Source organism: Bos grunniens, chromosome 1 (assembly GCF_055505025.1).
Source record: "Bos grunniens cultivar Pamir isolate PY7600 chromosome 1, Bosgru_T2T1.0, whole genome shotgun sequence".
In the NCBI taxonomy this organism is placed as follows: domain Eukaryota; kingdom Metazoa; phylum Chordata; class Mammalia; order Artiodactyla; family Bovidae; genus Bos; species Bos grunniens.
Window position 1 is genome coordinate 121373636 of NC_141165.1, and position 12460 is coordinate 121386095.

Below are 12460 nucleotides of genomic sequence, written 5' to 3' on the forward strand. Positions count from 1 at the left end.
CCACTGGCGGCACAGGAGGACGGGGCGCGGCGGGGGACACGGCGGCCGCCGCGGGGCTCGTTCGTGCAACAGCGGCGGCGACGGCGGCGGTGGCGGCGGCGGCTGGTCCTCCTCCCTCTCCCTATTGCTCCTCCTATTCTTCCTCCTCCTTTCCTTTCCGGCCGTGTATCGTCCACTTCCCCTAGCGACGGCCCAGATCCTACGGTACCGAGAAGCTAGGGAGGCCGAGGGTGGGCCCGGCCGTTGGTGCGGGCTTTGGGCCCGGGGCCTTCCGTCCCGAGCGGGAGCCGGGGGCGGGGCCGGGGCGCCGTTGTCGGCGGGAGGAAGAGGGAGGGGACGGGAAACCTGACAGCGGCCGCCTCCGCCAGGCGCCTGCCGCCTCCTCCCTTGAGACTGCCGCCAACTCGGCTGTTGAGTTCCCGGGCCCACGGCCGGCAGCTGGGACTCGGCCCTACCCAGCTAGCGGGCAGGGGCGGTGAGACGCCGGCGTGCTGGGCTCCGCGCGGGAGGAGGGAGTCTAGACGCCGGGAGCGTCGCGAGCCCCGCCTTTCCCTCCTCCCAATCCCTGGGGCTGGGGCACTCGAGGAGGCTCAGATCGGGGCGGACGACTGAGGAGGGACTGGGCTGAGGAGAGCTGGGGTAAACGTTGGGATCCGGATTTATGGACTTAACTAGGATGATTTTAAACACACCTGCGTGGTGGCTGTTGTGGACGTTCTTCGTTTTTTTTCATCCACTCTTCCCCCCCTCCATTTTTTCTTTCCATTTGTTTTTCGTGTTTTACAGTAAAGGCATGACTTCCCAGCACCTCAGGGAAAATAGGGTGCAAGCCCAGAAACTGTTTCCCCATCACCACTTGTTGAAAAACTGATTTGAAGGCATATCCGGGTTTGAACAAACGGAAAGTGCCAGGATTTAATGCGTCTTTGGTTTTGCGCTGGAGACCCTTCACTGCTAGGTATCAAGACGAAAAAAACTGGAAACTCATCCGGTAAACATTTAAACTTGAAAACTTCTGATGAGTTTTATTTTTATCCAGTAAATGATTTGCTTCTTTTCTTTTGTTGGCCAATTACTGGCCTTAACTTTTTAACTTCCTCGTTTAAAATATCTTTACTTCTATGGTAAACACTTTTGTTCTTCGGTTCTGTAAACTCGAGCAACCTCTACTGGGTAGATACTTGCCTCTGCAGTAACACAAATGTACTAAAAAACTTATAAGATTTTGTAATGAATAGGCCTTTCATATGAACACAAGTGATTGCGTGTTTTATGCTTCAGAGAATAACGAACAGGTAATTGTTCACAGTTTGAAATCCAAAGATAGACTTTAAACATAGAATGATTTAAGCATCACTAGTCACAAATATGTAATGTTTTCCATAAAGAGGTTGGAACCATTCATTATAATTGGGACTGACTTGGTATAAGATTCTACAACACATACCATAAAGTACAAATATGTGTAGTGGTAATTCACTGTTAAGTACGCAGGAATTGTCTTCTGCAGTTGAAAACCTATATCCTAAATAATATTTGACACATGAAAGCCTTGGGTTAACAGATTTTTATTGGAAAAAAAAATTAAACCTATTACAGCCTAAACTTTCCAAGAATACTGGGAAATGTTGAGTTCTCTGAGGTTATGTCCACAGGTGTCTAATACATAAATTCTTTTGAGATATTTCATGTTAATCAGCTATGAATTCTGTAGCATAGATTAATGGAATACTCCAATGTTTTTTATTATGCTTATAAAGCATAGTTCTTCAGAACACACCTGGGAATTTTTCTCTAGTTTATTTAAACGGAACAGAATTCCGTCCTGAAATCTATGAAATTCACTTCAGTTTCTTTTATCTGGACTAATTTAAGAGTTTAATCCAACAAATGGTTATCATTTACAACCTTTGTTATCTCAAGATTTCAGTGGCCATAACCTTATGATTTTGGCAATGATCAGAAAAATCTGTTGTTGGGATAAATTGAGAAATTATTAAGTTGTTTCTGAGTTAAATATTTGTGAAAATGATCACTTATTATCCCATATCAAACAAATTGTGATTGAGCATCCATCATGTATGAGATACTGTGTTAAGTTATTAGTTTTGGTCTAACTTAATAGTTAATAAATGAAATATTAGCAAATGTAAACATTACTCTTTGATGTAAACAAAAGTGTTAGAAAAGCTACTTTGCATAGCTTGACTATCACTTTTTGGAAAGGTGTCTTAGTAGAGGTGTATATACATTAGACTAATTTGAGCTCTATATTTTGACTGTAAAATTTAATGTCATTGTTGCTGCTTTTAATCACATTTGGCCTGTGTCCTTTCTTGACTTTTACTTTCTTTATTCTCAGAACAACTTTAGAAATTATATTCATCTCCATATAGAATTATACCAGCTTAATGGCTCACCTGTTTGAATAAATTTTGTACATAATTCCTTGCAGTTGTTTTCCTAAAATCTGTCGTTCCAGAATTGTGACAGGAACAAAGTTCTTTTAAAATTGAACACACATCTAAATTAGCTCAGATTCATACAATTGATACCATTAATGTAGACCTGTGGTTAGATTTTTCTAAAGGATAGTGACATCTATGATAGTTGGAGTTCTTTTTTAATGGTTAGAATTTAATGTCATCAAAATCAAGGAATGGACTTAGTTGTTACTAGTAATTTGCTCTGGTTTTCCCTTCCCTTAACATATTTCAGGTAAGTTAAAACTTAATAGACAAGTCTATTAATAATAATTTGAATTATATTTTCTGAAGCTTTTAATCTTAAAATGTTTAAACCTACCTTTTATTTTTGCTTCCTGCATGAAGTGTTATAACGCTTATCTTTGTTTCTCTTGTCTTAAAAGAACCCCATTCAAAGTCAGAATGGAACGATTTGTAGTAACAGCACCACCTGCTCGAAACCGTTCTAAGACTGCTTTGTATGTGACCCCCCTGGATCGAGTCACTGAGTTTGGAGGTGAGCTGCACGAAGATGGAGGAAAGCTCTTCTGCACTTCTTGCAATGTGGTTCTGAATCATGTTCGCAAGTCTGCCATTAGTGACCACCTCAAGTCAAAGACTCATACCAAGAGGAAGGCAGAATTTGAAGAGCAGAATGTGAGAAAGAAGCAGAGGCCTCTAACTGCATCGCTTCAGTGCAACAGTACTGCGCAAACAGAGAAAGTCAGTGTTATCCAGGACTTTGTGAAAATGTGCCTGGAAGCCAATATCCCACTTGAGAAGGCTGATCATCCAGCAGTCCGTGCTTTCCTGTCTCGCCATGTGAAGAATGGAGGCTCCATACCCAAGTCAGACCAACTGAGGAGAGCATACCTGCCTGATGGATACGAGAATGAGAATCAGCTCCTTAACTCACAAGATTGTTGACAAGGAGGTTACCACCATTGTGATCAAGATAAATAATGTGGAGTATTAAAAGTTATGTGTTGATTGTGTGGTTCATTTTTATATTTATTTCATTTTAAATCATGTGATGCAGAATAGTTTTGCAATGTATATACAGTTGCAGGCAAAAAATTAAAAAAAAAACTCACTGCAAAATGTATTGTTAATTTTAGTCACCAATGGTGTAAAGCAAAACTTAGGGTTTAGAGTGTGCTAGGATACCTGGAACCTGATGGTTATCTTTAAAATTGATGGTTTTTCTCCTGAAATGTTTGTGCATGGAAGAACTGCCCTGCTTTTTTACCCTGTTGCCATGTATAATTATTCCTTGTGAGATTACTTAATTACTTGGATTGACGACTAGCTTAGGAAATTGAAGCTGCTGCCAGGCAATACCACTCACAGTAACTTAAAGAAATTATTTCCCTAATTAGAGGATCCTCAAAAAAGAAGGGAGGGTGGGAAACTATTCTTACATCTTCAGATTCCTAGCAGAAAAAGACTGTTTATTGCAGACTGTGCTTTACTTGTATATGATATAGTTACCTTAACTATCCTTCAGTTCCTCACTGTCTTTTTCCCCCCTTTTTTTTTTTAAGGCTTCTTGTTGTATTTAGTAGCAGCTTCAAGTGACCAAAAGACTGAAATCTTACTGGCAGTGCCAAAGCCACTGGGAATTTTGCAGTGATACGATTTTAGTCTCTAACTATAAACAGATTTTTGAAACATAGCTTTCATTTCAAGTGTCATCCTTAATTTGCAGACTTCTTTTTTTATGTCATGGTATTAAAAAACTTCAAGATTGGCATTTTAATTTAAACAAGTAGATGTTCTATGATTGAGTTTCCTGTTTTTACAGAGAATTAGCAATTACTTTTTGGCTGACAAATCAGATAATAAGGAGATTACTTTTTATGCGTTAATTTTCCATATGATTTTATAAAAGTTTAGATAAATAGACTAGAAATAAGTGTACTTACTTTCACTTCTATGTGCTTTGCCTCTGGTGGTACAAGGTTTTTAAACATAGATGATAAACCATTGTCTAGAAATACTGGCAAGGTTTTTTTGTAGTGGCGATCTGGCAGTATCCTGCATAACTGTTTGGGTGAGGAAATAAATCAGTTCTGTTAAAGGTCAACCATGTTCAGGAAATGAGCTCTATCTGAACTTCACTATCCTGTAAGGTTATTAAAGTAGCTTAGCCCAGTTGTCATCTTTGTTGGATACCCAAAATATATTTTTTAAAAATTGAACAGCGGAAAACTTGGACTAGAGCTTTAAGAAAAAAGTCTTAAATTCTTTGAAAACATTCAAGTTAAAAGGGTTTATAAAATATATTTCTATTAAAGCACTGATAATTGATGCCCTATGTGATGTAGAGGGAGCTATCCTTGAGATCATTTTACCGCAAATCTTCATTTTAAAAAAGCCAAAGTGAGTAAGAAAAAGATGTTTTTCAGAAACAGCTTTCTATATCTTTTTTGGTAGATTTAAGTTCCTAGTTTGGATTGTCAAAGTGCCCATCTGATTTTAGATTTATGTGAGGTTTTTTGGTTGTTTTTAAACAAGCCTGCCACCAAAAAAAAAAATCACTTGTCAAAATTTGAGCTACCAGATTTTCTCATGTTCAGTTACGTTAAAGTAGCACAATTAATGCCCAGAATAGTGCTCTCCTTGATAAAGCACATGCAAGAGGAGACCAGCAGCAAAACATAACCAAAATGTACTTTGTTTTTACTTCCTCTAATAAAAGGTTTGCAGGCAACCATGTTTGATTTGAATTATCTAAGATGGTACAAGATCTACAAAGCTAGGAAAATAATTGAGTTTTATAGTGTTCTTTTTGGAATACAAAGATAAGGTTAGATAAACAATCATTCTGATTTTTTCAAGACTCATGAATCAGACAGCTCCCTATGTAGATGCTAGTTTGCACTGACAGCAAACACGTAGTGGCAGAACAGCTCTGAGTAGTCCTCAGCAGTAAACTGGAGGATGTACCAGAAAAACACCAGTAGTTCACATTCGAGTATTTAGTAGTTAAACCTAATTTGGTAGTCATTTAGGTCCCCTATAGTTTGATGTATTTCTCCAGGCTCCTAACTTTTCACACATTCACTATATCTAGAGGCATAATCTATCCTCCTGTTAGGATTATATCATGTCCTTAGAAGCGTTTTCCATCCTGTTGTGGAGGTTTAATATGTTTCTTTACTGATTGTGAAATTTTTCGTTCCCTGAAACTGGTTAACTTTACTTCATAGTTAAATAGATAAGGCAGAATGATTGTGTTAGCCTGCTCAAACTGGTACAAATCTGTGAAACCATGGTTGGCATACGTTGGATAACAAACAGAATATCTAAGAGGCATATGCTGCAGTGGCGTGTAGTGGACATGTGTACAGACGCTTTCAATCTTAACTATAGTGTTAGTGTGATGCTATACTATTGGAAAAAAATAGCACATTTTTTTCTATTTTATAAGTTGTATGCATAAAGATAAGATTTGTTATGTTTCGTTTATAAACTGCCTTCAACACATGCTTACCTGTTAAAATAGCGTTTTCTCAAAGTATGGTAGTATGTCTTCCAGAATTTCACTATATGCTTACAGTAAATAGTTCCTAACTTGTTGAAATGTTAAATTCCTTATTGGTTTCTTTTGATTCTCCGGGGCATATAGCAAGCCTGAAAGACATTATAATCATTTATTACAGGGTGAAAATTTAGAAAGATTGCGTATTGGAGCCTAAATAGTTATTTTATTCATTATCATCTTTGAGTAAGACTTCTTTTATTTTAAACAAATGCTACTTCCAGTTAAGGCATTTGGCCCTAATGACTTTTCAGGGACCAAAATACTTTAAAGTTCTGCATCTTAAAACTAACCAATTAAGTATCGGCTTGGGATTGTTCAGAAGTATTCATTGCTTAAAAACTATTGTAAGTGACAGTTGGCAAGATCTTCAAGCAGAAAGTTCCACAGTCAGATCTTTTGCCTGAAAAGAATCTGTATGTAAATGTTAATGGAAAATACATTTTAAAAAACTGTAAGGTGGCCCAAAACAAAAGCCACAATTTGTCATTTGGTGCTTAGTCTTTGTAAGGGCTCTCTGTGGTTTGACTTGCCCCAGCTGCCTTTAAATGAGTACAGATCACTTTCAAACATGTTTATTAAATAGAAAATTCATTCTATAATTTAATTGAAAATCTTAGCCTAAAATGTTTTGGCTTCTAGTCCGCCCTGATTAAAATGTGAATAGTGAAGTGACTATCCTAAGCCTGGTTTATCTCAATCCATACTACCATAGATTTCTGAGGTAAATACAGTTCTTACGTAGTGGTATTCTACTTATATCCAGAATACTGTATTCATTAAAATTTTACTATGTTCATTTGTGTATTCCCTTGCTTATTTTTTTTGCTCATGCATGTATACTTACTATAAATTGTTGCTTTTAAAGTTTTGTCTCTGTGACTTTTAGAAATAAATTTCAAAAATTATTTCAGAATTTTTTGAAAGCATGTTTTGTTTTGTGGGTCAATAGCCCCACTCCAGTACTCTTGCCTGGAAAATCCCATGGACGGAGGAGCCTGGTGGGCTGCAGTCCATGGGGTCGCTAAGAGTTGGACACGACTGAGTGACTTCACTTTCACTTTTCACTTTCATGCATTGGAGAAGGAGATGGCAACCCACTCCAGTGTTCTTGCCTGGAGAATCCCAGGGACAGGGGAGCCTGGTGGGCTGCCGTCTGTGGGGTCGCACAGAGTCGGACACGACTGAAGCGATGCAACAGCAGCATATATTTCATAATTCCAACAGATAATAAAATTTTATGAGTATAGATTTATTTTCCTACTAGTTACATCTCTGAAAGATTATTGGTCCTTACCCCCAGTATCAAAGCATACATTCTGTCAAATCAAATTCACATCATAGCTACAGATAGCCCCTTTCCCCTAAAATTATATAGGTAATATTTAAATACACTTAATCAGTACTTTTAATTGGAAACATACTATAATTTTCTACCTTTAGAACTACTAACAATGGAAGACAAGGTCCTAATTTGCATCTCATAAGTTTTAGTGGGATTTTGAAAGATTTGCTATATCCTCATTCAGCACTGGAGGAAAATGTATAGAAGTGGAAACTGTCTTATTTTACATAGTTTTGAGGGCAAATAGTCCTATTTACTGCTATTTGTAAAATATTAATGAATTTATATTTTTGGTGATTCCCTGGCAGCTCAGTTGGTAAAGAGTCTGCTTGCAATGCGAGAGACCCGGGTTCCATCCCTGGGTTGGGAAGATCACCTGGAGAAGGAAATGGCAATTCACTCTAGTATTGCCTGGAAAATCCCATGGATGGAGGAGCCTAACAGGCTATATAGTCCATGGGGTTGCAAAGAGTCAGACACGACTGAGCGACTTCGACTTTTCAGTGAATTTATAAAGTAATTGACTTGTTTTTTTTTCTGAAGTCAAAATGGTAGGTAGGGCCTTAAGAAATTTGTCAATACTCTTGTTTCCAGTTTAGTATCTCCAAACCATCAGAGACTTATCTTCATTTTGCCTAAAGAATCTCATCATAACCTTTATTAAATGTAAACCAATTGAATGTATCTGCTTTTGAGTTTCATAATAGTTCCTTTTCTGTGTAAATTGAGTTGTATTATGCACCTATAACGGAGAAGGCAATGGTAACCCACTCCAGTACTCTAGCCTGGAAAATCCCATGGATGGAGGAGCCTGGTAGGCTGCAGTCCATGGGGTTGCTAAGAGTCAGACACGACTGGGCGACTTCACTTTCACTTTTCACTTTCATGCATTGGAGGAGGAAATGGCAACCCACTCCAGTGTTCTTGCCTGGAGAATCCGAGGGACGGGGGAGCCTGGTGGGCTGTCATCTATGGGGTCACACAGAGTTGAACATGACTGAAGTGACTCAGCAGCAGCAGCAGCAGCATGCACCTATAATATGGTATCTCATGATGCAAAAATGTTCCTGGGATCAGACTAGCTAACCTAGCCCAGTGAAGATTAAAACTAGCAAATAGAACAGGACTTGTGATGCATTTTATACGTATGGCATGACTTCCATCATGTTACTTGATTTCACTTGTTTTATATGCATACTACTTAGGATGAATGCTTGGCGCACTCTTGATTGGAATCATAAAAGTTCATGGCTTCAAGTTCTTGGTTAAACATGAGTAATATGCAATCAACTAGTACTTAGTTCTTATCGTGTGCTTGAAGCTACTCTAGCCACTGGGGATACATGAGAGAAAATGAAGATTTTTTGCCACAACACAGCGATGGGGGCAGAAGAGTGGAAGAGCGAATGTCTTTTCTAGCCAACCTCTTTAACCAATTCCTTGTAAGACTAGTAAATTACCAACAAAACACTTATCATTGATTTTATCTTGATTGTCCCAGTCTTATTTTGTACAGAAGCAATAAAAATGAAAATTCTCAAATTAAATTGTCTTCATATCCTTTGAAAATCTGGTAGTGTGTTTTATCCATAAACTATGAATTTCTATATTAAAATCTGTTCAACAGTGAAAGTGAAAGTGTGAGTTACTCAGTCATGTCTCTTTGTGACCCCATTGACTGTGGCTCACCAGGCTCCTCGGTCCATGGAATTCTCCAGGCCAGAATACACTAGAGTGGGTTGCCATTCCCTTCTCCAGGAGATATTCCCAAACCTGGGATAGAACCAGGGTCTTCTGCATTGCAGGCAGATTCTTTACCATCTGAACCACCAAGGAAGCCCTATTCAACAATGGGACCAACCAATATAAATGCCTGTAATATAAGAACCTGCCACATTTTCCTGCAATGCCCATGATAAATCAAGTGTCATTGAATACTGGATGTCAAGATAGTCACTGGTGTACTTCATCGATTAGACACTAATGATGATTATGATCCAACCTCCTGAGTTGATGCATATATCAGATGACAGATTCTACAATCTTGTCTGTTTAAGCATACAAGGAATCAATATGTAATAGAACACAGTGACTTTATTTTTTTCTTACTATGCTCATTTAGTACCTATTCAGTAGTAATAATAATTTTATGCATTCCTTTTAATCTAACAAATTCCACTTTTATGAATATATCAGACAGAAAATAGCAAATGTATAAAGATACACGTTAAAAGTTCATTTTAATATTATAATCATAAAAAAAACTGCAAGTGCTATGAATCCAGCAGTACTGGCTGCTGCTGCTGCTAAGTTGCTTCAGTCATGTCCAACTCTGTGCGACCCCACAGATGGCAGCCCACCATCATGACACTATTCGAGTGATCTAAAAGAATAGATTAAAAGAGACACAATGTTAAATTTATATATATGTATACACACACACACACGCACACGCACATATAAATACAAAGTGGATTTTGGAGGAGAAAAACAATGTTATGCAAAGCACAATATGTTTTTATGTGGTAAAAAAAAAACAAACATACACCAGATGATTCAGATTAAGATTACTAAAAAGTGGTGGTATTGAATGGGGCTGGGGCAATATTTACCTTGTTTTACACACTCTTGTATGTTGACTTAAAACAAGCACATGTTATCTGTGTCACACACACAGAATAAATAGTAGACTTCATTGAAACATGCTACCATAACAGTTATATCCAAACTGTAAAGAGTAGCAATATCACATAATTCATCTACCTTATTAAGGAGATTACTAAAAAATTTTAATAGATGAACAAATATTTTTATACATCATTTTAAATTCTTTAAAATTTACCTTCATAAAATTTAGTTGTATATTTACAAAGTAAAGTCATTTTCTTTTCCCCAAGTTATGCATTTCTAAGTATGTAATGGGGAATCAGTTTCAAAATTATGACTTTAGTATCTGTATTCTATAAATAGCCTAAATTTTCTAGTTTTTTACAGCAGTTATAAGGACTACTACACAATGTTTCAATAATAACTATGACAAATATAAATCTAATATTAAACTGCTAAAACCCTGTAGGTATTTCCTAATCTGTCAGGTAAGGATAATAAGATGAATGTCATAAAATATCATTGGGTAGTTTCTCTATGTAACACCTTAATATCCTACTTCAGAAAACCAGCACTATATCAGGACTGGAACTCCATGTCTGATAATCATTGGTAATTTAATTCTGTTCCTCTCCATGAAGGTTGCTATTGTGGAATGAACATTTTTCTGAATACTCTTTTTCTACTAGGGGATGACCTAACATCTCCTTGCTTACCCCCATAGCACAACAGTAGTTTCTTTACTGTTGGGTTGGCCACTATGTTTCTTCACATTTTTCCACATTCATGGAACAAACATTGTGGCCAACCCAATACTTAGTATAATAGTAACACAAAACAAATAAGATACAGTCTTTCCCTGTTACCAACGGCCATCAGTCCCTAAATTTTCTTTCCTATCTGATTTCCTTTTTCTCCTCTGATGCTTTTTCATCTTCTTCCCTTGTGGATTTTTATGCTATTTAAGAATAGCACAACTATTCCTTGACTAACACAGAATATTACCAACTCACTGTGAGATCATAAGAGTTGTAAGTAGGAAATTCATGTCTAGATTCCATGTAAGCTTTGCGCAGTAGCAGTATCGTAGCCAATGAGGTTTATCCGAGGCGCGATTATTGCTAATTGAAAACTAGATTCCATGTAGTCATTAATTCACACTTTTAGATGTACCTGGCTTGTGCAATCAAGTGGGCCTTAAGAAGCACTACTACAAAGCTACGCAAGGTGACAGAATTCCAGCTGAGCTATTTAAAATCCTAAAAGATGAGGCAGTTAGAGTGCTGCACTCATATGTAAGCAAGTTTGGAAAACAGCAGCGGCCACATGACTGGTAAAGGTCAGTTTTCATTCTAATCCCAAAGAAGGGCAGTGCAAAAGAATGTTTAAACTACTGTACAATTGCCCATGTTTCACACACTAGCAAGGTAATGTTTAAAATCCTTCAAGCTAGGCTTCAGCACTATGTGAACTGAGACATTCTAGATGTACAAACTGGATTTAGAAAAGGCAAAGGAACGAGAGAAAAAATTGCCAACATCTGCTGGATCATAAAGAAAGCTAGGGAATTGCAGAAAAACATCTATTTATGCTTCATTGACTATACTAAAGCCTTTGTGTGGATCACAACAAACTGCGGAAAATTCAAGAGATGGAAATACCAAACCACCTGACCTGCCTCCTAAGAAATCTCTCTGCAGGTCAAGAAGCAACAGTTATAAAGGGGCACTGAAAAACAGACTGGTTCCAAATTAGAAAAGGAGTACATCAAGGCTGTATATTCTCATCCAGCTTATTTCACTTATATGCAGGGTACAACATGCGAAATGATGGGCCGGATGAAGCACAAGCTGGAATCAAGATTGCCAGGAGAAATATCAATAATCTCAGATATGCAGATGACACCACCCTCATGGCAGAAAGCGAAAAACTAAAGAGCCTTTTAATGAAAGTGAAAGAGGAGAGTGAAAAAGCTGGCTTAAAACTCAACATTCAAAAAACGAAGATCAGAGCATCCGGTCTCATTACTTCATGGCAAACACGTGGGGAAACAATGGAAACAGTGAAAGACTTGATATTTTTGGGCTCTAGTATCACTGCAGACGCTGACTGCAGTCATGAAATTAAAAGACACTTGTTCTTTTAAGCTATGACCAACCTAAACAGAATATTAAAAAGCAGAGATATTACTTTGCCAACAACCGTGTAGTCAAAGCTATGGCTTTTCCAGTAGTCACGTATGGATGTGAGAGTTGGACTATAAAGAAAGCTGAGTGCTGAAGAATTGATGCTTTTAAACTGTGGTGTTGGAGAAGACTCTTGAGAGTCCCTTGGCCTGCAAGGAGATCCAACCAGTCCATCCTAAAGGAAATCAGTCCTGAATATTCATTTGAAGCTGAAACTCCAAAACTTTGGCCACCTGACGCAAAGAACTGACTCCTTGGAAAAGATCCCGATGCTGGGAAAGATTGAAGGCAGGAGGAGAAGGGGACAACAGAG

General features: G+C 37.9%; 1 protein-coding gene, 1 long non-coding RNA gene and 1 pseudogene across 3 annotated transcripts in view; 2 read left to right on the forward strand and 1 right to left on the reverse strand.

Moving 5' to 3' along the window:
• Positions 1-8: 8 nt before the first annotated feature.
• Positions 9-6925, forward strand: CGGBP1 (CGG triplet repeat binding protein 1). Of its 2 annotated transcripts, none has more exons than XM_086321618.1 (3): positions 9-204; positions 787-1295; positions 2870-6925. In XM_086321618.1, the coding sequence occupies exons 2-3, from the start codon at positions 1273-1275 to the stop codon at positions 3390-3392; spliced, it is 546 nt and encodes a 181-aa protein (XP_086177744.1). In that variant the 5' UTR covers positions 9-204; positions 787-1272; the 3' UTR covers positions 3393-6925. The 2 variants fall into 2 exon arrangements, with proteins under 2 accessions (XP_086177744.1, XP_086177751.1); XM_086321625.1 differs by having other exon boundaries at positions 787-991.
• A 2505-nt stretch (positions 6926-9430) lies between these two features.
• The window catches only part of LOC147380179 (uncharacterized), a 35908-nt gene continuing 32878 nt past the window's right edge, over positions 9431-12460 (reverse strand). Inside the window, exon 2 of the long non-coding RNA XR_015134840.1 lies at positions 9431-9737. This is a non-coding gene — a long non-coding RNA (uncharacterized LOC147380179). The remainder of the gene's footprint in view (positions 9738-12460) is intronic.
• Positions 11026-11132, forward strand: LOC147380180 (U4 spliceosomal RNA; annotated as a pseudogene).

Bases quoted from the DNA above. Each gene is read 5' to 3' on its own strand.
- CGGBP1 (XM_086321618.1), top strand. From the start codon at position 1,273: ATGCTTCAGAGAATAACGAACAG. The intron at 1,296-2,869 runs GTAATTGTTCAC...TTGTCTTAAAAG, and splicing joins CTTCAGAGAATAACGAACAG to AACCCCATTCAAAGTCAGAA.